The 25,576-nt window shown below is 44.1% G+C and overlaps 1 protein-coding gene across 2 annotated transcripts in view; it reads left to right on the forward strand.

Moving 5' to 3' along the window:
- The window catches only part of RPTOR (regulatory associated protein of MTOR complex 1), a 353,305-nt gene that overhangs the window by 66,152 nt on the left and 261,577 nt on the right, over window positions 1-25,576 (forward strand). For both annotated transcript variants that reach the window (XM_036836768.1, XM_036836767.1), the window contains exon 2: window positions 14,364-14,466. In XM_036836768.1, coding sequence (XP_036692663.1) covers window positions 14,364-14,466 — 103 coding nt within the window. The remainder of the gene's footprint in view (window positions 1-14,363; window positions 14,467-25,576) is intronic.

The raw sequence follows: 25,576 nt of genomic DNA on the forward strand, positions 1-25,576 counted from the left end.
AAGGGAGGTTGGATGGGAGGGGAGCAGTTGAAGTCATGGAGGAGAGACAGGTTGAGGCTTGAACTCAGGGGATGGAGACGGGCAGCGTGGACGTCAATTTGGGAACATTAGATTGGGGTGAAGTGTCCAGATTTAGAGCTGGGTAATTGTCCGTGCCTTTCACTCACATAGGAGGCGACACGGGTGGAGCAGGTTTGGGGCGGCGGGAGGCAGGGGATGATGACAAGGAGAGGTCAGCGGACGGGAGGGCGCTAAGCCACAGGAGGAGAGGCTTTCGAGGAGGAATTAGCCTCCCGCCTCCTCCCCCCCCCCCCCCACCTCCTTTTCCATGTGTTTGTTCAGTTTTACTACTTTCATTATACAGTCAGCTAAGCAAAATGTGAAACATTTCCTAGTCTTGGTACATGCAGCAGAAGCTCGATTGTACAACACGATGATGATGTAGACGGAAAGCATTTCTGAATTTTGTTCATGTAATGTGGAATGTTCCCATTGTTGTGAGTTACCTTAGCTTATTAAAGTGAGCAAGTGTTTGGTTGTTGTTGTTAGTCAGTGGACTTAATTTACTTCACAGCAGTTACAGAATGATGAGGTGTCCTGCTGGTGGCGATGGTGCGGGGAGGGAGCTGGTTTGGTGTGGAGGTGCCACATGTGGGACCTTTGCCTGGGGAAGGGCAGGAGGTGGTGGTCTCATGCTGTGCCCCTGTGTGGTTCTTGTGCAGCTCCGTCTCTGGGAGGGCAGGGATGTGAGGTAGAGCTTCCTGAGTGGTCTTTTGACCCACGTGACAGAAGCTGAGGGAGCGTCCAGTCTTACTGATAAAGCTTCTGCTGCACGTACTGATGAAGAGAAGGCCACAGGAAATGCTGCCATCCCTGATGTGTTAGAATTCACTCCTGGGGACTTCCCAGGTGGTCCAGTGGGTAAGACTCCAAGCTCCCAATGCAGGGGGCCTGAGTTCGATCCCTGGTCGGGGAACTAGATCCCGCATACTGCAGCTGAGAGTCCACATGCACAACTAAGAGTCCGCATGCCGCAACAAAGATCCCGTATGCCACAACAAAGATCCTGCGTGCCGCAACAAAGATCCCGCGTGCCACAACAAAGATCCCACGTGCCGCAACAAAGACCTGGCGTGGCCTGAATGAATGAATGAAAACCCAGAGAGTTCTCTGACTTCCAGGCTTAGTGTGTGTACTCAGGGTACCGTCATGTTAATCAGTTAAGCTGAACGGCAGAAAGTGTGTCTGATGTTTGGATGTTGTGGCACCCCTGCCTTTTCTGTTGAGTTTTAGAGTGGGACAGCTCTGTGTTCAGTCTGCTGAGGAGAATGGTTTCCAGAACTGTCCCTTCATGGAAACAAAAATGCTTTCTATTACCTGGAAACTAGTTTCAAGCAATAGAGTATATTTTTGCTTGGATTCTTGTTGTGATCAGTTTTAGTTTTTTCAGTGTAGATTGCCTCCAAGCCTTTATTCTGAAAAACGTTCATACACGTAGAAGAGTTGAAAGAAGGGTACAGCGAAAACCTCTGTGTTCTCCACTTACAGCCAATAGTTGTTTCCAATATATAGTAGTATGTGTGTGTATTTATAAAAAGACCAAAAAGCAATTCAAATTTCACAGTACATAAACATCACCACAGTTCCCCAGAGCCAGGGACCCTCTGTGGGCCCCATTCCTGTAGATGAAGCTCACCTCCCGGCAGGTATGCAGCCTTTGCTGTGCACTCCCCCGGCCATGGTCCTGAAACCATAGAACATGTTTGGGGGCTCAGTAGAGCATAGGTTCTTCTGTCTTGGTACAGAAAGAATTCAGCGAGAGGCAGGGTGACAGGTAAAGGAAGAGTTTATTAGTATAGGATGCTTGTGAGAGATGCAAGGGGGCAGGCAAGGGAGTGCTGTGCCGAGAACTTAGTGGGCTACATTTTTATAATCAAAGGAAAAGGAGTTGCCAGAACCAGTTTTAGATCTAAATCACTGTGAGGTCAAGATGCTACTTTTGCTGCCTTCAGACTGAGTATGTTCAGGGCTTGCAAAGATTCTTGATGGTGATGGTTCAGTGATGATTCAGCTATGACCTTTCGTTTCCTTCTTCCCTCCTTTAGATATGGTCAGCTAGTCTGTGTGAGACTGGAGGCAAAAGTGCCGCTTGTTGGGATAACAGCACCTTGGCAAAATCTTTGTGTGTCTTCAGTTCCCTGGTTTGACGACGGTTGAGTTGGCGATTAGTACAAGATGCCCACGTAGTTAAATCCAGTGATGATTTTGGCCTCTGAATGTTTTCTCCCCTAAAGGGCCTTAAGGATTCTTAGTTACAGGCGTTGGAATCCACGCTGGGAGGTTAAGCAGAAAAGGAATGTGTTGAAGATCTCTGGGAGGACCCAGAGCCAGACCCTGAGGTTATGAAGATCCCAAGGGGGCCTCGGTAGCTGCTGAACCACTGGGACATTGGGATGAGCTTAGCAGCTGTGCGGCTGCCACCGTCCAGAGTCAGGTGCCTCAGCCACACAGCTCCCTGTGGAGCAGGGAGCTGGCATTGCTGGATTCGGAACCTGATTCTCGGGCAGGTGTATCTGACTGGAGGAGCCCAGGCCACATGCTGGCCCCTTAGCTGCAAGAGAGTCTGAGACACAATTGTTCTTATTTTCTACTTTGGGAAGGTGGGACCCACAGCATAGGAAGTTATCAAGGTGATGGAAGGTGTAAAAAAGGTTATGAGGAGTTAGATGGCAGATGTCTACCACAGTTCCCCGTGGGGGCTTTTAATGGATGGCTTATTACGGAGTTTCAGCCACGCAGGACCTTTGATTTCCTCATGCTTTTCATCTCCGACACCCACTTAGCAGCACATGCTATCCCCTGTTCTCTTTGAAATAGAGGTTTCTTTCTTTCCCACTCTCCCCGCACCCAGTGCAGGTCTTCTTGTTTCACTATAACAGCTTCCGGGCTAATTTCCCTTCCTCCAGCCTCTTCGTTCCCAAGTAAATGTTAGCCGTTGTCATGAGTTAGTCTTCCTGAAAAACATCTGTTCAGCCACGCTTCTGCCTCGACAACTTAGTGGGGCCCACACTCCAGCTCCTGGCTGTGATGCTCTTCAAGGCCTCTGTTAGCAGAATCCACACTACCCTCCACTTGGAGCTGTGAGACCTTTGAGAACAGCTTCATAACATATGTTGTCCCAACCAAGAGGGTGGATGGTAGCAGAAGATAACAGCCACACGTAGCATCCTCAGACTTAATGGTGAAATGCCTGTTATCAAGGTGTTCCAACCACCTCGGGTGTATTTTTTCAGCCAGCCTGGGAGCTCTGTGTACTTTGGTTTGCCTTGAGATTGTTTTTATGAAGTCTGTACCATGGGTAACATATGCTGGATAATGAAGAGTGGAAGAAAAATTAGTCCTGAATGAATGACTCGCTCCCATGCTGCAGCTGCTAATTTTAATTTACATTAGGAGTGGTAAAGCAGCTGTTCAGTGTTTTATCAAATAACAGAAATCTCTAAACAGCCTTGAAATCAATCCATTTATTGAATTGGAGAATCTTGTTGAAAGCAATTTTAGCAGTGGGCCTTATCTTGTGTCCTGCCCTGGAAAGGAGTGGAGAAGAAATAGACTAGAGCCCTTTGATTTACTTGCTTTGCCAAGACCAGGTATATTGTTGATTATGAGGCCACATTCAGTTTGGTTAGCAGAGTTCTGTCTCCGCAGGCACGCTGGGAATCACCCGCATTGCATTTCCTCACACAGTCACGGCCCACTCGTTGCCTTGGATACTAGCCTAAACTTCAGCTAACCGAACAAGCTACTCTCTTTATTTTCAGGATACAATAAAAATTTTATATACATACATGCACACATGTAAAAAATCCTTGACTATTGTGATAAAATAATTTTTATAACCTTTCCCTCCACTTGTAGAAATAACTTACGTTCACAGTAGAAAATCTGAAAATACACACACAGAAGGGCCAGGTAGAAAGAGGAAAAGAGGAATCATCCACATTTTCCACTCCCCAGAGGTCAAAACTACTTGTGACATCTTGTTTGTTTTTTTTTTTAATTTTTTTTAATGTATGTATTTATTTATTTATGGCTGTGTTGGGTCTTCGTTTCTGTGCGAGGGCTTTCTCTAATTGCGGCAAGTGGGGGCCACTCTTCATCGCGGTGCGCGGGCCTCTCACTATTGCGGCCTCTCTTATTGCGGAGCACAGGCTCCAGATGCGCAGGCTCAGTAATTGTGGCTCACGGGCCTAGTTGCTCCGCAACATGTGGGAATCTTCCCAGACCAGGGCTTGAACCCGTGTGCCCTGCATTGGCAGGCAGATTCTCAACCACTGCGCCACCAGGGAAGCCCGACATCTTGTTTTTTAACTCTGTGTCCTATGCGTATGTATACTTGCACATTTGGGATAATAATTATGGATCTGGTTGTGTACCTCCTCTCTTCACTCAGGTTATGTTTGGGTATGTCCCATGCCATTTAACATTCTTTGAAAAGATGTCTTTTCTAACAGCTTTATTGAGATATAGTGCACGTGCTACAAAGTTCACCCTCTACCAACAGAGTTGTGCAACCTGCAAGTATGCTTTAAAGGTGCTGTAATGTTCCAGCACATGACACAGAGCGTTCTTTAACCTGTGCCCTCAAGTCAGACCCTTCGGCTTCAACAGAATGGTTTACCATATTTAGACCTTATATAGTCGAATTATTATTATTATTATTTTTTTAAAGTTCTATTTACAGTGCCTAGGATCTAGGGAGTTCTATTTTTTTTAATTTTCATTTTTATTTATTTATTGATTTTTTGGCTCTGTTGGGTCCTCGTTTCTGTGCGAGGGCTTTCTCCAGTTGCGGCAAGCGGGGGCCACTCTTCATCGCCGTGCGCGGTCCTCTCACTATTGTGGCCTCTCCTGTTGTGGAGCACAGGCTCCAGACGCGCAGGCTCAGTAGTTGTGGCTCACGGGCCTAGTTGCTCCGCGGCATGTGGGATCTTCCCAGACCAGGGCTCGAACCCGTGTCCCCTGCATCGGCAGGCAGACTCTCAACCACTGCGCCACCAGGGAAGCCCCTATAGTCGAATTATTTAGAGTTAATTTGTCAGTATGCACATCTTCATATTATCCCTCTGTGACAATTAAGTATTTTTATTTTCACTTTTTAAGTAAGGAGACTGAATAGTTAATTTTATCTCTGTGTGAATACACACTTAAATTTCATTTCATAAGGTGTTACAAGAAAAGGCAAGGAAGTCATTTTTGGTCCCTCACTCAGCTCATTAGTGCAAGTAGACTGGCTCCTCAGACCAGGCGGGGCATGTAGAACCCTATATCACAGATGCCCAGGTTTGTAAAGGTGGCACCAAGGGAAGACCATCTGTTTCATGAAGGAATCACAAAAAGATTTAGTATAGGATTCCTTTGAGAAGGGATTTCTTTAGTTTGTTTAAAGCAGTTATGATCTCTATAGTCAACCTATTTTTTCCCCCACGGGATCTTTGTTACGGCATGTGGGATCTTTAGTTGTGGCATGCTGGATCTTCATTGCAGCATGAGGGATCTTTAGTTGCGGCATGTGGGATCTAGGTCCCTGACTAGGGATCGAACCCAGGTCCCCTGCATTGGGAGCATGGAGTCTTAACTACTGGACCACTGGGAAGTCCCTATAATCAACCTATTTTTTATGCAGTTCTTTAATTTGGCTTTTAGAAACATAAATTTCCTAAGGGTCCTGATGTTGTAGGTACATGTGCTCCACATGTCCTGAGCATTTGGATGGGGTGGGAAGGGTGAGGGAGGGAGGGCTCTGCACACATCTGAGACAGTAGCTCTGGACGAGACTTTCTAATTTTTGATGTTGAAAAGTTACCTCTTGTGTCTTCACTTTTTATTAGGCTATTTTATAGGAGTGAACGTAGATTTAAAAACAGGGGAATATAGACAGAATTTGACCTCAAAAAAGAGTGCTTAAACCCAAATTAGGCCTGTGGCTCAAGGTAACAAACTGAACTCAAACATTCAAGAACCACTCCCTCATTGCCAATTCCCGTTGAAATGAGCAAAGGCATAGACAACCGGGATTGCCCAGGTTCACACAGTTGCTGCTGGTGATGAGGATCTTGTTTTGTATTACTGGTCTTGGTTGCAAAAATTCCATTTGATGTGCTTCTTGCTAGGTTTATTGTTCACTTCTTTCTAGCAGTCTTTGGGATGGGAGTTAGGAGGCAAACTGGTTTTTCCTTTTCTTCAACAACTCGATTCCCCCCACCCCTCCTGTGGTATATCTACTCTGTTTGCTATATGTTCTAGTTTCTGACTTTCTTTATAAATTATGCATTTGTATAGCTTCGGCTCTGCTCAAAGTTTTTGCTTGATGCTCTGAATCTTAATGAACACTGCTGGGAATTGGGTGGCTTTGCCCTCAGACAAATGGGAATAGTGAATGTTGTGGCGTATATGGCAAATCCTAGTCTTGCTTTCTGTTTATTTTCCATTACGCTCAGTTGTTTATGTTGGAAGGAATAGGAGTGAGTCAGACTCTCGGTTTGGGGAGCAGAAAGCAGTGATTGGCCAGTTTAACCTACATAATTTCTTCATTCTGCATAACAGCTTGGGTGTCATTGCACGCCAGCCTGTGAATTTATACTCAGGTTTGATCCACTGTATCTTTTAAAAAATATATAGTTATCAAATAATTAAGTAGGAAGAAACCAATGAAGGAATTCCTTGTGATTTTGTTTTGAATTCTTCGGTGACAGGCATTAATGTATTTTTAATCAGCAAGGTGACAAGCAGTATACAGAGGCTTTCAAGTAGAGGCAGTGATTCAGGTCCACAGGCCCTTATCTGCAATTCTGAAATCCAAAAGCTCTGAATACTGGAAATGTTTTCTCAACTCATTTGGGGGCACAACTGGGTTGTGAGCTGGCATGAGGTTATTGATAGTCTTTATTCCATGCATAGTTGATATTTGTACATTTCAGTGGAAATTTTAATGGTTTTGCATAGGATGTTACTCCAGACCCTTCTTGGTATTTTATATGCGATATGGGATATATACCATATTATCCTTCTGTAAATTGGAAAAATCGTGAATTTCAAAACACATCTGGCACCAGAGGATTGTATGGGAAACTGCCCAGGCTGTTACAACAGCGTCAGGCCCCCACTGCCCGACTGTCCCCAGCCTCTCCCACCTTGTAGCCAAGGTGATGTTGAGCCCTCTGGGTTGGGTTCAGAATCGTAAGGCAGGGTGCTCCATGCCTTTAGGGATACTTCTGGTATGGCTGGAGAGACCAGTCCTGGAGTCAAAACTTTAGGATCAGAGAAATCTTGGGGCCTGAGAGATCATCTACATCATTTTAGGGTGAGAGAATTGTTCAGGAGAGATTGGAATTAACCGACATGTCCAAGGTCATATGTTTTCAGTGATCACTTAATGTTTTAGAGCTTCTCAAAATAATACTCTTTTCAAATTCGAAATTAACCTCTAGGGATATAACTCTGTCATCTTCAATTATATGACATTGGAGAAGAAATGTTTTAAAATTCAAAATGGTTATTTTATGTACTATTATGCAATTTTTGGCACAGTAAATTTGATAGCCCTTATATTTTCTTAATGCTGTAACTGTATTATTAAAAACATGAATCTAGAATTTTTGGAATGAGGTTGCCATAGAAATGAAAATAAAATACCAAAAAGACACTTTAGGGTATAGCTAAGAATTTAAAATCCACCACATTTGAAATCAAGCCAATGCCATGACAATTTGCAGGGGAGCAAAGACATATTTGATTGGCTTAAGGATATTTACTGGTATTGTCTTTTGCCCAATTGTGGAATTAAATTGGTAGCTAGGTGTTAGGTCAAATTCATGTTTCTAGTTCATGTGTCAATATATTCTTGAGACGTTTTCCCTTGTTTTCTTAAAAGGTATAAAAAGGCAGGATGTAGGGTTAGGTGTGTATTATGTACGCCAGGATGAATCAAATTAATTCCTTTAATATCTTAATTTATGGAGTGTAGCTAATTTTACACTTTCTCTCTGAGGGCCATGCTTTCCTGTTGCTCACTTTCAAAGCAATCACGGAGAAACTGTTGCTGTCAGTAATGTTTGATTAGTAATGAACACTACACTTGGTGGAGGCCTGGTGAGGTGAGGCCCATTAGCTGCCTTGCAGGACTAAAGAGCAACGATAGTGCTTGCATTGGTATTTCTGTCTAAGGACTTGGAGAACCTCAGAGATCATACTTTTTATAATGAAATTAGAAATTATTTATTTTACTGATAATTGTTATTTTAAGTTCATTAACTGCAGTTGTAGAGGTGGAGGGAATGCAATTTGTCTATAGTGTCAGGCAAGGTAGAAGAAATAGGATTATGATCAGAGAGTGTAGGAATGCTGCATAAATGCCCTATCTCATCCTGCACCACCTGCCTGACAACAGAGAGATTAAGAAGAAGAAGCAGATGCTCCAGCAATGGAGCTTTGAAATCCCAGTGAGCAGGGTATAGTCCTGGCGCCTCCGCCCAAATTCTTTACTCTCTCCATGCCTCCCTAAGGGGGGCGCACAGCCACCTTTTCTAGTTCATGGCCTTTTGGTGACTGCATAGCACAGTGCCAGTTAAGGAGTAAGCACTGGCATGTGGAGGCCATTCTTGCTCAGAAATGATCAGAAACGACTGGGCTTGAGACCTGGCCGTAAACGCCTGGAGGTAAGAAGAAGGGGTAATGTGGGGGTGTTCCTGAGCTCACCCTCTTTCTCCTGGGTCCACAGCAGGCAGGGGCTTGACTGAGGAGCAGTGGGTGGGCTGGACCTTAGAGCAGACCCCTGAGTGTAGTGTCCTTCACCTGGGCTTTGTGAGAGGAACATACAGTCTGAGAGTAGGCTGTCTTTGCAGATTGAGGACAAAACACAAAACTGTGGTGGCACAGACAGTCTAAGCAGAGACCCTGATCCATATGGAATGTTTTCTCCATGGAAGGCTTCCCTTGCACCCAGAGGGGCCCTCGGATGACTGTAAGAAAAGCAACATGTTCCTTAGGAAGCAACTTGGAACTTGCTCCCAGGTTTAATCAACGCCTCATGGAAACCTCAAAGTTCCACATCATAGAGCACAGAAAAAATGCCCTTGATTTAAAAATGGTAAAGGGCAGGTATTAGTAGTTATTCACCATGGCCATTGGAAGACCACAGAAATGTTTTCAGAAACTTCTACTTTTAAGCAGCTTATACTCAGAGTGAGTTTGCTGTAAAATAATCATCTGTATGGGATTATTGATACTGATCAATTAAATATTGCAAAATGACTAGTAAATAAAACTTTTGTTATTCTTTGATTACTTTTCAACCCTTTCTCCTGACATTAGGTCAAGGGACCATTTGTTTCTTATAGTTCATAATGAGAAGATTCTGGCATGTCTCTGGGAAGATATTGTTCCTCTCTTCAGTATGTCTTTGGAGACAGGGTTGCAGTTCCTTTAAAGAGTGAAATTATTATTAATAAATGCTTTTTGTTTCTTTTTTTTTTTAAAGAATATTTATTTATTTTTGGCTGTCGGGTCTTAGTTGCGGTACGTGGGCTCTTTGTTGCACCGCGCTGGCTTCTCTCTAGTTGTGGTGCGCGGGCTCCAGGGCGCATGGGCTCTGTAGTTTGTGGCACGCGGGCTCTCTAGTTGAGGTGCATGAGCTGAGTAGTTGTGGCGGGCGGGCTTACTTGCCCCGCGGCATGTGGGATCTTAGTTCCCCAACCAGGGATCAAACCCACGTCCCTGCATTGGAAGGTGGATTCTTTACCACTGGACCACCAGGGAAGTCTCAATAAATCCTTTTTTTTAAGTGTTGGGAGAAAAGAGACAAAAATACTTCCTTTTTTTCCCCATATAACTTTAAATTCTGTTTGAACAGAGGAATATTTTCTTGCTGTAATAAAGATTATATCAAATCAGTAACCATCATCATTCTCAATGATGAAACATTTATGACAATTTTATTAAAACCAAGTGCAAAGATCACCACTATCATCATTTTGTAATTATTAGTAATATGATTTTGGAAGATCTGTGTAATGCCATAAGACCTAAAAAAGAAAAAGAGGAATGATCTATTGGAAAGAATGAGATAGACTCATCATTATTCACAGACAGTATGTTTGTATACTAACAAAACCTGGAGAGAGTCGCCTAAAAGCAGTTACGTTTAATTAAGAATTTAGTAAAGTGACTTAAACATTATTCTGATGGGGGGTTGGTGGTGGTGGGATGAAATGGGAGATTGGGATTGACATATATACACTAATATGTATAAAATAGATAACTAATAAGAACCTGCTGTGTAAAAAAATAAATAAAATTCAAAAAATAAATAAATAATAGGATGCCTGGGTGGGTGGGGGTGGGGGGGAAGAATAAAGGTCACTTCCCAAGGTCCACGTGGGAGTTCTCCCTTCCCTTCTGCTCTCTGTCTTTTAGTTTTCAAAGATCTCCACTGGTAAGAGAATATGATATTCAAAATTGTTAACTGATTAGGGAGTCAGAAAATCCTCAAAGGGACCTCGCTTTGGCTGGAGAAACAAGTTTCCAAAGCAAAATAAACAATTTTGATTCCATCGGTGAATCTCTATAAAGAAAAGTCACTGTTACCCAAATTATATACTTTTTTTTTTCTTTTTTCTTTTTTTTCACACACACACACTGTATTTTATTTTTACAAGAGATAAATAGACTGACACCAAGCATTGTACATGGATGACCACAACAAAAGCAACAATGATTGCAATTACCAAACATGAAACACACTCATACTATGTCATAATATTGACATTCAGTCCAGTAATCCTCCACTGTAACAGCTCCTTTACTTTGCAGTGAAAATTGATTTGTATATTCTTTGCCTCTGAGTCCTTGTGGGATTTTTTTTTTTTAATACAAATTATATTCTTGCAGAAGAGCTAATGAGTGTAGATTCTGCCACAGGTTTTATCTCCTGTTTCTGGATTAAAGAAAAGGACATTCTCTGGTGGATAAAGCCTGGGAAGGTGGGGATGAAAAAAAAAACCACAAAACATTATTCTGGTATATCAGCAATTATCAGTAAGAAACTACTATGGGCAAAATACATGTATAGTAGCATATTGCCCCCAAATAGTCATGAACAATCCAGGAATAATCTTAAAAGAAATGACCAGGACTTGGCAAAGATGTTTAACTAAACATCTAAGAAGTAATGTTTGGGCTTCCCTGGTGGCACAGTGGTTGAGAATCTGCCTGCCAATGCAGGGGACACGGGTTCGAGCCCTGGTCTGGGAAGATCCCACATGCCGCGGAGCAACTAGGCCCGTGAGCCACAGCTACTGAGCCTGTGCGTCTGGAGCCTGTGCTCCGCAACAAGAGAGGCCGCGATAGTGAGAGGCCCGCACACCGCGATGAAGAGTGGCCCCCGCTTGCTGCAACTAGAGAAAGCCCTCGCACAGAAACGTTTACCCAATACAGCCCAAAATAAATAAATAAATAAATAAATAAGTAAACTCCAATCTCTTTAAAAAAAAAAAAAAAGAAGTAATGTTTAACTAAACATAAAGAAGTAAGCTAAGAAGTAATGTTTAACTAAACATTACTGAGAAAAATTAAAAGAAAATTTGAAGGACTTCCCTGGTGGTCCAGTGATTAAGACTCCGCACTCCCAATGCAGGGGGCCTGGGTTTGATCCCTGGTCAGGGAACTAGATCCCGCATGCTGCAGCTAAGAGCCCACCTGCTGCAACTGAAAATCCCACGTGCCACAACTAAAGATCCCGCATGCTGCAACTAAAGATCCAACCCAGTGCAGCCAAATAAATAAATATTAAAGAAAAAAGAAAATTTGAATAAACAGAGAAACACACTGTGTTCCTGTATGGAAAAATAGAATATCATAAGGATGTCATGTCTTGCCAAGTTTAGTTTATATGTTTAATGTAATTTTTTTTGTATTTTGAATCCATTTCTATTCATTTAACACTTTAAGAATTTAAGTGTCATTCTGTTAAGAGTATATAATGGTGTGCTTAAACATTCCCTTATTTGCTGAAAATTTAGGTCGCTCCCACTTATTTTCCATGGTAAGAAATGCTGTGAAGAAAATTTTTACACATAGAAAGTTCTCTCTTATTATATTTCGTACTTCCTATGACAGATTCTCGTATGTGGAATTATTGGATCAAAGAAGACAATTTAAAATACTCAGTGTTATCAATATGCAGTTTGATTAAACAACTTTAATCAAAATCTCCATGGGATTAAGAAATTGAATAACGATTAATTTGGAAAAAAATAGGTGAATATAAATGTAGCCAAGTAAAAGTTTAAAAAAAATTGTGAAGAAGAAAACCAGGCTCTCCCAAGCATTGTGAAATGTTGTGAAGATAAATTAGTTAAATCAGTGAGGTATGTGACCCAGAAATAGAATTTGGTCTATGTGGGAATACATGCTAGAGGAGTCACTACAAACCTGTGAGTTTGGGGAGATTATTTAACAGGGGGAATTGGAACCATTGGGTAGTTTTTTGAGAAAAAATTAATCCTCACCTGGTACCATATACCAAAATAATATCCAGCTGGATTAAAAGGGTAAAGTGTGAAACAAATGAAAACATTAGAGGAAAATCCCTGTATTCACCCACTCAGCAGATGGCCACTGAGCTGGGCCTGGGCCAGGTGTCTGCTCCTGCATGTCACCTCTGACCTTGGAGGAGCTGCAGGTGCACAGAGGAGCGCGGATGGGCCTGGCTCCACCAAGAGGAAGACATGGATGCTGGGGTGGTGTCGAGCAGGTGGCTCTGCCCTGACAGGATCTGGGAAGGCCTCCCCGAGGAGTGGAGGTCTGAACCCGAGAGACCCTGAGCTGGTGAGGCCGTGCAAGGAGCCCTGAGGGGCTGTGTTTGAAGACCCAGAGGTCATGCCGGCAGACCAAGGGCGAGACTTGATGTGAGTGAAGAGCTTGGCAGGATCTGGAGCTTATGAGGCTTGAATAGAGTGTGGAGCAGTTCACAGTGAATCTTGAAGGTTTTGGGAACTGATTGAAAACAGGGCAGTGTGCTGATGTGTTTGAAAGCCTGGACTGGGGGAGGCAGGGGAAGGGGTCCTGGGAAAATGGTGGAGCACAGGTTGGACGTAGTGTGGCTGAGAGCTGGCGGATAGTGAAGTGGACAGACTCAGAGACATTCAGGAGCAGGACGAAAGAGATGGACGGGGAGTCACAGTGGGCACTGGCGCTCAGGAGCCTGGTGGAGGGAGTAGAGGCTCAGGTGGTCTTCCTAGCGGCCACCCTATTTGAAATGATATCCTCCCCCTCCTTGCAGGGATTTTTCTTTTATTTATTTATTTATTTGGCTGTGCTGTGCAGCGTACGAGATCTTAGTTCCCTGACCAGGGGTTGAACTCGTGCCCCCTGCATTGGGAACGCTGAGTCTTAACCCCTGGACCACGAGGGAAGTCCCAGGAATTTTATTTCTTTGATTTACTAATGTATCTTCAGTTTGTAAAAATAGCAGTTGGCACCTGGTAGGTGCTTAGTAAATATCTGTTGAACAAGTGAACTAATGAAGGATGAGTTCTAGATTTCTGGCTTGAGCAGATGGATAGGCGGGGCTGACGTTTCCCAACACTGGGACATCGGAGTCAGAGCAGGAGCAGGTGTGGAGGAAGGTGTATCAGCTGATGGGTCCAGGGCTTCGGTATGTCAAGAAACAGGAAGGAATCCAATGGCAAACACTAGACTAGGGAAATATTTACAATAAATAATGTGGATGCCATCTTTAATATGTAAAGAGTACATGAAAACCAATTAGAAAATATCACTAATATTAGTAAATAAATGGTAGTATAAACATGACTAGAAAATCCACAAAGGATAAAGGATACAAATATTTGAAAAAAATATTCAGCCTTATTAATACTAAAGAATGCAAACTAAATCAGTATGACAATTTCTCTCTCATCAAATTATTAACAATTTTAAATAACAAGAATAACGATGAACTGGTCAGAATGTAAATTTGTGCAGAGTTTTTGCAAAGTAATTTGGCAGAATGTATCAAGTGTCTTAAAATGTTTGTATCTTTTGATCAAATAATTCTGTTTCTGGAAGTATATCATAAGGAAGCCTGAGAAAAACCTCTTGCCATGTACTCTTCCCCATCTGCTTACTTGACTCTGAAACCCTGTCTTACTTGTGAAATACCCCTGGGGTGGCACAGGTAACAGGCGACTGAAGACCGGCTACAGAAGCAGAGGTCTCTGTATGTCTGGGAACATTTTAACAACTGAAAAACTCATCAGTGAGTTTCATATTGAATTATTTGTTTTTTTCTGTTGTGTTTCTAGATGAAGACCGTCAGCGTTGCCTTAGTTTTGTGCCTGAATGTTGGTGTGGACCCTCCAGATGTGGTGAAGACTACTCCTTGTGCACGTTTGGAATGCTGGATTGGTAAGCACGGGTCCATCTCTTACAGCCTGTTGCAGGGGTCACTGCGTGGGGTTCTGGGCTTGGCAGGGCTTGCCTTCACTGTCCTGGTCCAGTGCAGGCCTGTGATTGGTTTGTGTAAATCTGAAGATTTTATTTCATTTTGCAGTTATATAACCTTTAGGCTATTATAGATACATTCACTTATGATTTGCAGTGGAGAAAGTGTCTCAAGAAAAATTGATAAGATAATGACTATTGGATTATGTAATTTTCTCTTTTAAATTTGTCCTGCATCTGGCATGTAGTACAAGTTATATACACTTAAACCTGAATGACTGATGCCTGCATGCAGGTGCCTCAGTTGCACAGTGAGGAGTCCCACCTAGCTCTTTCCAGGAGGAGGCGACGCTGCTCTTTGTCGTCATCCTCCTCGGAGCATCTTAGCACAGTGCTGACTAGAAATGGTGAGTGTGCACAACTTTCACTTGTTTCTGGTCTTAGGGAGAATGCATTAGGCCCCCACCACTAAATAGGGCATTAGCCAAAGTTTTTTTCTGATGCCTTTTCTAAGGTAAGAAGTTCACTTCTATTCTTAGTTTGCTCTTAGAGAGTTTCTGTCAAGAATCAATGTTGCATCTTATAAAATGCTTTCTCAACATCTGTTGAGATAATCACCTGGCTTTTCTCTTTTAGTCTGTTGATGTGGTGAATTATATGGATTGATTTTTTGGTTGTTGAGCCAACCTTGAATTTCTGGCATAAACCTCACTTTTATCATCTTTTTCATATGTTCCTGGATTTGACTGCTAATATTCTGTTAAGGAATTTTGCATCTCTGTTTATGAAGGATATTGGTCTATAGTTTTCTCATCTTGTAACGTATTTGTTTGGTTTTGGTACCCAAGTAATGCTTGGTCTCATTAAATGAGTTGAGAAATATTCCCATCTTTTCTTTTTTATGGAAGAGTTTGTATTGATTTGGGTATTATTTCTTCTCTAAATTTTAGTGTAATTTACCAATGAAGCCACCACAGTATGAATTTTCCTTTGTTTCCGTCATTGATTATTCAGCTTTCTCTTGTTGGTAGGATCGGGGCAACCCACCCCCCCCCCCAGCTTTTCCTATTCTAAGCAAAAGCAGAAATTCCCTTTATCTACTTTAAATAGTAAAAATTACAAATTTATTATATCTGAATTGGAAACAAAAGTTATTTTTCCCACTTACCTGTCTCGCTACTCTTTGGGGGTGTCTTAGGATGACAGCCTTTGTTTCACAGCCTCCTGCCTGAAGCATAGGCCCGTTGTTCCCCAAGCCTGGTGACAGTAGCTGTTTTCTGTGGCCAGTTTCCTTAGATGCTTTCTTGGCTCTCTGCCATCCCCTGGTGACTGTGCCGATTGAAATTGACTTCTTATTAGCCACCACTGACTGTTTCCACTTCATTTATCCCTTGTCAAAGCTGAATTTAATCAATTGTTTTCTATTTCCTCCCTCTTTTACTACTCTTCTGTTAGGTTTTTTAACACAGGGCTTCTCAACCTGGATCCTGGTGTGTACGCCTAGGGATGCGTGAGCCTGCTGGGATTGTGTGGGTGGTGGTGTCTGAGTACAGCATTGCACCTTCTGGGCTGAGGGGCCTTGGTTTTTATTAGATTCTCTAGGGGTCCTTTGCCTCCTACCCTCCTGTCCCCAAATAGAAATCAAAGAACCCTCCCTCACATCTCACCCAGTCTCTTTGATCAGTATTTATGGGACAATGTTAATGAAAATGCAAAGAATTCCTTACTTCCTTCTTGGTGTGAAATCCAGCAAACGAATAGATTTTTTAATATTGTGTTCCTAAAAAATTTTTGCAATTCAGGTATGCAATCTACTTTGTAATAATTTCGATGGATTTTGAATTCAAAAGGGCACATTGCCGGGTTTTTTTAGATTTAATTTTATTTATTTATTTGTTTATTTATGGCTGCATTGGGTCTTTGTTGCTGCGCGTGGGCTTTCTCTAGTTGTGGTGAGTGGGGGCCGCTCTCCGTTGTGGTGCGTGGGCTTCTCCTTGCAGTGGCTTCTCTTGTTGCGGAGCATGGGCTCCAGGTGCGTAGGCTTCAGTAGTTGCGGCCCGTGGGCTCAGTGGTTGTGGCACACAGGCTTAGTTGCTCCGCGGCATGTGGGATCTTCCCGGACCAGGGATCAAACCCGTGTCCCCTGCATTGGCAGGCGGATTCTTATCCACTGCGCCACCAGGGAAGTCCCCACATTGCCTTTTTTAAGTTGAAAAAATTTCGCTTGGCTTTTATTAAAAAGTGGGTCCTTACGTTGGTGATTTTAACAATATGGGATAAGAAAAAAAAGCTCTTAGAGATTTGATTCAGCAAATTTGTAATGGTGTCTAGCAGCCTATATTTTAATTTTTATTTTGAAAAAACATTTTCAAAAGTTGCAAGTAGAGCACTAAGCAGTTTTTTTTCCTGATTCATTTGAAAGTAAGCTGCTGAAATGATGCTCCATCACCTTGGAATCCTTTAGTGTGTGATTCCTACAAACAAGAGTTTCTCTTTCATAATGACAACTCGGTCTTCACAGACAGGGGATTAACATGGATGCCATGCTACTGGGTAAGCCTCAGGCTGCATTCAAGTTTGCCAGGTGTCCCCATAAGGTCCTTTATGGCACAAGGACCCTTTGCTGTATCACCCATTGCCCTTAATTTAGTCTCATTCAGGCTGGAGCAGGCCTCAGTCTTTCCTTAACCTTCATGACCTTGACATCAGAAGATCACCGTCGCTCTGTTTAGCAGAACAACCCTGATGTTTCCTCGGGATTAAATTTTGTTTATGCCTCTTTGGCAAGAGTGTCATGGACGAGATCCACCTTCCTCGGTGGTGTCCTGTCAGGTGGCACGTGACTTTGATTTATCCCATTGCTGGTTATGTAACTCTTTTATCACTTGATTAAGTTGGTGGGGTACCTGAACTTCAGCTGTGAAATCCTCCCCCTTCCCTTTTGTAGTCAATAAGTATTTTGGGGGAAGAGGTGCTTTGGCTGTGTTAATATTTCTTTCCTCATCAGACTTTCAGTTTATTCAATTTGAACTCATGGTTTCCTTTTTTATATCTTATATATTTTTATTCCTATTTTATATTATAATCAGTGGATTATAGTCCAATATTAGCGTCATTTATCTTGATACTCCACTTGTTTCCCATTTAGCTAGTGGGAACCCATTCCCACTGGCTTATATGGCCTTTTGTCTTGCTTCCATTGTCCTTAGAGTTACATCTGTACTTTCTGTCTCATCTCGTCTTTCCCTGCTCCATTCCTGGGATCAGCCATTTCTCCAAGGAGCCCAGTTCCTTTTAGTGGCAAATAGAATTTGAAAACCGAGATCTGGGTTCTAGGTGTTCTTATTGGAGCTGTGTACTGTGTTGTTTCTCCCATGGCCTCTCTCATTGGAGCAAAGGAATGCACACATTCACACATGTGCATAATATGTGTATGTGTTTCTGTGTGGACACACATGGACACACATTCATATCTATCATATCTATATCTATATTTCATTCAGATCTATATTCATATCTATAGATAGTATTATCTATACAAATAAAAAACATGCATTACATTAGTGCCTCCCATTCCAAACCAATAGGAATTTTCCATATTTATAACTCTTCCTCTGACAGTGAGAACCTTGGTATCCTTCATCCTTAATATATTTACTAATTTGATGAATCCTCCTGTGTGAACCAACTTCTTCTTTTTTTTAAAAAAATTATTTATTTATTTATTTTTGGCTTTTTCGGGTCTTCATTGCTGTGCGCGGGCTTTCTCTAGTTGCGGCGAGCTGGGGCTACTCTTTGTTGCAGTGCATGGGCTTCTCATTGTGGTGGCTTCTCTTGTTGCAGAGCACGGGCTCTAGGCACACGGGCTTCAGTAGTTGTGGCACGCGGGCTCAGTAGTTGTGGTTCGTGGGCTCTAGAGCACAGGCTGAGTAGTTGTGGCGCACGGGCTTAGCTGCTCCGTGGCATGTGGAATCTTCCTGGACCAGGGCTCGAACCTGTGTTCCCTGCACTGGCAGGCAGATTCTTAACCACTTCGCCACCAGGAAAGTCCCTGAACCAACTTCTTATGCCTGTCATCACACTCCTTTATTTTATACCCAGCTGTTTCCCCCACAGGTGTCCGTCCTCCTCATTGCCTGGGCTCCGATACCCCGTATGGGTCACCGCTCCACGGACATACCTTCTTTCCTTCCCCCGTACAGGCTCTGAGCCCCTGATTGGACTTGACAGCTCATTCTGGGCCACCGCAGTTACCCTCATCCTAGAGCAGGTGCCAACCTTGCCCAGACCTGCCTCTCCCCCCAATAGCTTTAGGATTGTTCAAGAAGGGATTTCAGCATTTTCAACAAGTGCTTTAGGTTTCAGGCTTGGCTAGCTCAAGGGATGATGATATATCAGTAACCAAGATGGAGAGTTGGGGGCCAGCTGGGCTGGGGAGATAATGGGATTACGTTTTGTGTAAGGTAAGGTGCTTCTGGAATGCTCAGAGTAGAGCCACCTTCCAGCAGACAGCTGGAAAGACCTCTCTGGTTGGAGAAAGGGATTTGGGGGAGGTCACCTGCTGAGAATGTGCAGTGACCAGAGGGAGAGGAGCAGAGCCAGGCCGTGAGTGAGTGGGGAGGGGTGCCGCCTGTGACGGAGACCCCTCTGGGTGGGCAGAGGTAGGAGGAGGGCCAGGTGCCACTGGATGAGAGTTTCAGGTTGGCATTGTCACAAGCTGTGGCTGCAGTTGAGTGAGAGATGCTGGGAGCCTGGAGAGCAAAGGGGAGAGGGACAGTGAAGGCTTGGCTGGCGAGGCAAGGAGACCCAGGCTCGATGACAGGTTGGTTCTGCCTTTTTCAGGATGGGAATGCCCGGAGTATGTCACGGGTGGGGAAGGAGTCCTGAGGAAGACCCCCTGCAGGGGTTGGTGCCTTCACATAACTTAAAAAGATGTTTACGTTTAGAAGGCAACCAATTGATGTTTTATACGTGGTCTTAGCATTTTGTGCTCTATCACCAGAATTCAGAAGGTTTTGCACTCGTCAAGACCCCAGCTTACTCATTGCAGCTGTTTCACTCAGTGAGTCCCTTAACCATTTGGGGCCTTAGTTTCCTCATCTGCAAAATGGAGCTGATGATGGCGCCCACCTTTTGGCTGGAGGGCGATTAACTGGAGCGTGAACTGGGCTTAGCATGGGGACTGCCCTCAGCCAGGAGCAGCCCCCACGGGCCTGCACCCGCCTCCCCACCCCACCCAGCAGGCCAAGGTGCTGGGTGGGAGCTTGAGCTCTTCCTGCGTCTGTGCCACTTCTGCTCCGTTCTGTGTGCTCGCCCCAAAAGAGAGGGGAAAGAACCCTGTGCTTCTGTGCACAGGGCTGGGTAGGGATAACGAGTTGATTGCTTTATGGCTGCAGACACACATCAAACTGTTGAGACTGTGCTGGTTGAAACTGCCCTGATCTCAGGGACAAGGGGTCTGGGAGCTTGAGAAATAGACAGATTCTTACTTTCCAGTCCCTTTTTGTGTACCTGTGTGCGCACAGTCTCCATACACGTTGGGGAGAGTCCTACTTCCAGAGGCTCAGAGGATGTAAGAGTCCCTGAAGCGGCTCTTTAGGTTTTCCTGTGGTGCCAGAACAAGCAAGTAGAGGTTGCACCGCAGTACCCTGCAGTGATGGCCTGCCCTCCCTGCTGGACTGTTGTACAGCCAAGGCCCGCTTCCGAGCTCCAGCTGAGGGAGGAAAGGCACACAGGCCCTGAGTAGCCCGGCTGGAGTGTGTGTGCAGACATGAGGCCGTAGGCGTGGTCCGGGAGCTGAACACCTCTCTCCGCCCCACCCCTCCATTCCTGTAGATAATAAGATGCTGTTTTATTTCATGGAGGCGACACTCAGGGAAGCGGGGGGGAAGCTGTTTTGTTTTATGGCCCCACATTAAAGTAAAAACAATCCCACTAAAGAACGGTGCGCCCATACCTGCTGGAGGAATCTGTGTTTTAAAACAGAGTGTAGATGAGCTGAGTGCTGAACAGGAGGGAGTGTAATTTAGCCTTGATGTCTTTTATGTCTAGCTATGGTAGCCGTGTATCATAGGTAAGAAGGCTATGGGTTTGTCGGATGCTTGGGAATTTGGTTATCCTAAGGAAATATTTGGGAGGCACTTTGCTTTGTTTCCCTTATTCCTTAGAGAAAAGCATTTTCTTCTTCCCTCCACACAAGTGGGCATTAAGAGACCTGTGTTGATGAGCTAAAAATAGTGGTGGTAGGCCTTTGCGTGTCGCTCTTGGTTTTACAGACACTTTCACAGACTGTCGTCTGATCCTTACATCAGACTTGGGCTTGAGAGATAGTCGAGTTGGTCAACAGATGTTTGTTAAGTAGAGATCTACGTGTTAAGTGTAGAGGTATACACAGAAGAAATGTAATCTTGATCCTTGGGATTTCGCTGGAGACAAGACCAGAACAAGGGAGACAGGCCCCTCGAGCTCAGCAGATGTGGGGGAGTCGGAATGGGCCACACGGGTGGGCAGGGGCTGCACAGGAGGTGAGACTGAAGGACCCCGGGAAGAGAAGGGGCCTGGCGGTGGGGACCGAGCCCTGCGAGCGCTTGCTGGGCTCGCCCGGGCCCTGCTGCTGGATGCTGGGGCACGCCCCATGCCTGCACTCTTGCTCTAAGGGGCTCCTGGTTTAAACCCTGTTTTCTCTGTCCGGTGACGCCAGCCTCTTGTAGTAGTGTCTGGGCTTCCCCCGAAGGAGGACTGTGTAACTGCTCGGAGCCTCCCTTCCTCTACTGTGCAAAGTGACTTTTGTGTAGACAGCGAGGCTCATACTTAAAACAGGGCGTCCCAACCACCCCCTCCTCAGCTCTTTTGAGAACACATCCAGCTCTTGGTGTTTGTATACAACACAGCAAAAGACAACAGGGACCTGGTCTACTTGTGGATATGTGGGGAGGGAGGTTGAGTGGTTAGGATGGGGCTTAATTGTAGAGAAGGCTCCTGCAGGATTCTGGCTCCCTTCCTAGGACCCTCAGGTACTGGGAGAGTCGGGGTTGGGCCGTTAGCCAGAGCGTTACTGCCATGGGCCGTACAGCTGAGGGGCTCCCAACTCCATCCTTGAGCTCAGTGAGATGAAATGCCTCTCACTCTGTGCGCTACTACTTATAAAATGTATGTAGATGATATTATGGCTAATAGAATACAGAGCCATTAAAAACCGTTTCTGATTTCAGTGGCCTTTTTGCCGTTAAGTACTTTCTCAAGCAGAAATTAGTTACACAACTGATTAGTGGCAGAGTCCTTGAAAGACATATAAAGAAATTTGCACTTGATCTGGGAGGCAGTGCTCAGTTAATAAGTCGGTGAACAAATACTTAGGAGATGTCCACTAAATACAAGCTACAAAGAAGTACAAACGTTCCTTGAGCAGTGAGCTCTACGTGTTCTAAAATTTCAATTTGTACTGAAGGATAGCATACGTTCAGGAAGGTGCACTGATTCAAGTATGTAGTTGATAAGTTTTCCCAAACTGATCAGACCCAGATCAAGAAACAATATTATCAGTGGCCTGGAAGCCCATCTTGTCTCTTGTCACCTTCCAGTCACCCAGGCCCTGGGCTCCACTGTATTGACAGCACCTGTTATCTCTGCTGATTTTGTATGTTATCTAAATGGGAGCATTCAGGAGGCACCTTAGGCCTTTTGGGGGAGTGACATCATAGAAGCAGTATTTTAGAAGGACTCACTGCGCTGGTCTGTTGAGAGGAGACAGGTCAGTGGGTTGAGAGGAGACAGGTCAGTGAGCCCTACTGCACTCCCTGGCCTCTGCCCTCTGCTCCCTGCAGCGTCTTCAGGAACTGGCTGGGAGCAGGGAGTCTCAGTAGTGTCAGCACGACGTGCTGCTGGTTGGAGCAATACAGTCGTAGTTGATGGTTGTAGTGACCATCACGTAGTGACCAACGTAGTTGCAGTGATGGAGCGCAGGGTCTTTTGAAGGAAAATTGGATAGGACATGGTAGTCGGGTTGTGTAAATGTGAAGAAGACGGGGAGGTAAAAAAGGCTCCACTTTTTGGGCTGGCTGAATGCCAGCACCACCAGGAACCTTTGTGACCTTGGACTAAGTCATTTGACCACTTTAAGCTTCAGCTTTCTCTTCTTTGTTATGAGGTGGGTTGGACTAAGTCCATGTCATTGTGAAGTTCTAAGCATCATGAAATACAGAGGGTTATGCTGAAAAGCTTGCAGGCAGGAAGATTTATCAAGAGCTAAAATTTTATGCAAATGCCAGTTACCATCTACTTTTTTTTCCATCCATCTATCCACCCACCCACCCACTCACTCACTCACTAACTCACTTCGTTCATTAAGTAGAAACCTGTGAAGGCATTAGAAGAGAAGTGTTTTATTAAGACAGAACTACAATTTTAAATTTATGTTCTGTCCACTTCACCCCACATCAGATTGATAACATTGTCAGCAGTATCCACCCAGGAATTTAATTTTAGTTTACTTAAGTTATTTAGTTGTTTATTTTAGTAAATGTAGTATTAAATGCACCATTTTAGTTGTCCTCATTCTTTCCCTCTCTTCACCCCCCCCTCTCCCACTCGCTGTCATATTCTTGGGAGGAAACCAAAAAACTAATTGACCGCAGGGATTCCCAGTGGGTTGGATGTGACAGCCTCACTTAGTTGATCACAGCCTGATGGATGGCCGGTAGCTGCCCCTGCTCCTCCCTTGGGTGGTGGTATTTTGATCCGAGACCAGGGGAAGAAGAGTGGGTGCTGCTGTCGGCCGCCACTACTGGTGAGGCTCCAGTGTCTGCTGGGCCGTCGGTGAGGAGCACAGAGAAGTGTGGCATGGCTCTCTCCAGCTCCCACATGCTTTCCACATGCCCTCGCTGGGAACAATGGGGAGAGGAAGGGGCAGGTGGGGGCCTGGGCTTTCCAGAGGGTGAAGTCCAAGGAGGAGGTGTAGCTTTCGTCCTCCCCGCACTCTGGGCCTTGGAACTCCCTCCCTCCCTTTGCCTTTGTCGTGGTTCTTTAGAGGATGTGCCTAAGAGCTGCCACTGATCAATGTGATTCATGGGCAGGCCTTTATCTTTTTACAGAGGAAACCACTTCTGTTCTCTTAGCCATAGGTCACCTATGGCCAGAGCGCTGACCACAAGGGCACTGCATGGAAGTGTGGATGCATGAATTAGACGCGTTCAAACCAGCTCTGACATTTACTCTGTTGGTCATCATGCACAGGACATAACCAGCTATTTGATGGCTTCAATTTGTTGAAGCTGTTTTCTGCTTCCCTTTGCTTTGGTTCCCTTTGCTCTGTTTCCCTTCCTTATGCACTTAGGTGGCCCATAATTTTAACTTTTCAGATCCCAATTCATTCCTGTCTCTTGCCGGTCTTGTGATTCAGATTACAGCAGCGTTGATTGCTGTCATTATAATTCTTTTGAGACCCTAACACTCTGTTCCTACCATATCAGAGAGAGCTAAAGATTAACATCTAATTTCTTTAGTTATGGATTAAAACAAGTTTACCATAATTCTTCCAGATAAGTTAGTTATAACCCAATTTTCACCAGGTTTCCCTCAGCCAGAGCTGCTCATCAGGTCACTGGCCTCTTCTGAAGCTATTGAATTAGACTTTCCAGGGTGGGGCCTGGCGACTCTGTGAAGAGTCCTTGATGACTTTGACATATCCATGGTAAAGGCCCCTTCCAGCTCTAAAGTCCTGTTACTTAATTTTATAATTCATTTTTGTGTTATTTTATTTTTATGAAGGTAACATATGCATATCTTAAAAATCGAAGAGTACTAAAAGGTAGATTAAGAAAGAGCTCTGTCCTGCTCCCACCCTTCCCAGAGGGGCTACTCTGATTGAGTCCTTTCTTGTCTATACATGTATATATAACCTTTTCCCCTGTAGTTGCAAATTTGCTAAATTTTCTGTGAACTTATGAGTTTATTTTATTTTTTACATATATTCCAGTACATCTGTCAAATGCTATCAATATTTTTTCCAGTGCTCAGATAATCTGTTACTTTTTAAAAAAACACTCCTCTAGCTCCTGTTGGGCTCCTTGGTCTCTGGATCTGGTACATGGGTGTCTTGTGGTTTCTCTTTTTCTGGTTCTCTCTGTCTGTTTCTCACTGTCTCTCTGTCTCATTTCCTGGATTCTTTGTTGCCTTCTTTTGTGGCCTGTTTCCCAAGAAGAGGAACATGAGATACAGGTTTTGTGTTTACATGTCTGAAAAGACCTGTATTTTACCCTCAGACTTGAATATCAGGTTGAAATTATTTTCACAGAGGATTTGAAGGCATTGCTCTATTTTGTCCAGCTTATAATGCTGTTGGGAAATCCAGGGCTTTTCCCATTTCTGATTCTGTGTTTGTGATCTGATTTTTCTCTATGGATTTTTGTTTGTCTTTCTTTTCTTTTTTTTTTTTGGTGGTGCCATGCGGCTTGTGGGATCTTAGTTCCCTGACCAGGGATCGAACCCAGACCCCGGCAGTGAGAGTCCTAACTACTGGACTGCCAGGGAATTCCCTGTCTTTTGTTTTTTAACAATTGGATTATGATGTGTCAGGATGTGGTTTCCTTGGGTTAATCCTGTTTGTGGTTCACTGAGCTTCTGGAATCTATTAGTTTACATCTCTTACCAAATTGGGGAAGTTAACAGACATTATATCTTCAACTACGTTTTGAGCTCTGCACTTACTTTTTCTCTTTCTGAGACTCTGATGACTCTAACATTAGACCTTTTGTTATTGTCCCCCAGTCCCTTTAGGCTCTTTTCTTGGGAGTCATTCCATTTCTACAAAGAGGAATCTCGAATTCTCTACCAGGGCGGGATTGTTCAGCGGTGGCCAGGAGGAGAGGAGAGATTAGCTGATATACTTTGTGGAAGACAACAGTGGCCAGGAGGAGGGGAGAGATTAGCTGATATACTTTGTGGAAGGTAGTATTTGAGAGGGATACTTCCGGAGAGTTGGGGCAGAATTAGTATTAAAACATGGAAAACAAGGAGACTGAAAAACAATTCAAGAAAGGTGTCATTTTCATACACTACTTGGCTCAGCATTGGATAA

This window comes from Balaenoptera musculus, chromosome 20 (assembly GCF_009873245.2).
Source record: "Balaenoptera musculus isolate JJ_BM4_2016_0621 chromosome 20, mBalMus1.pri.v3, whole genome shotgun sequence".
In the NCBI taxonomy this organism is placed as follows: domain Eukaryota; kingdom Metazoa; phylum Chordata; class Mammalia; order Artiodactyla; family Balaenopteridae; genus Balaenoptera; species Balaenoptera musculus.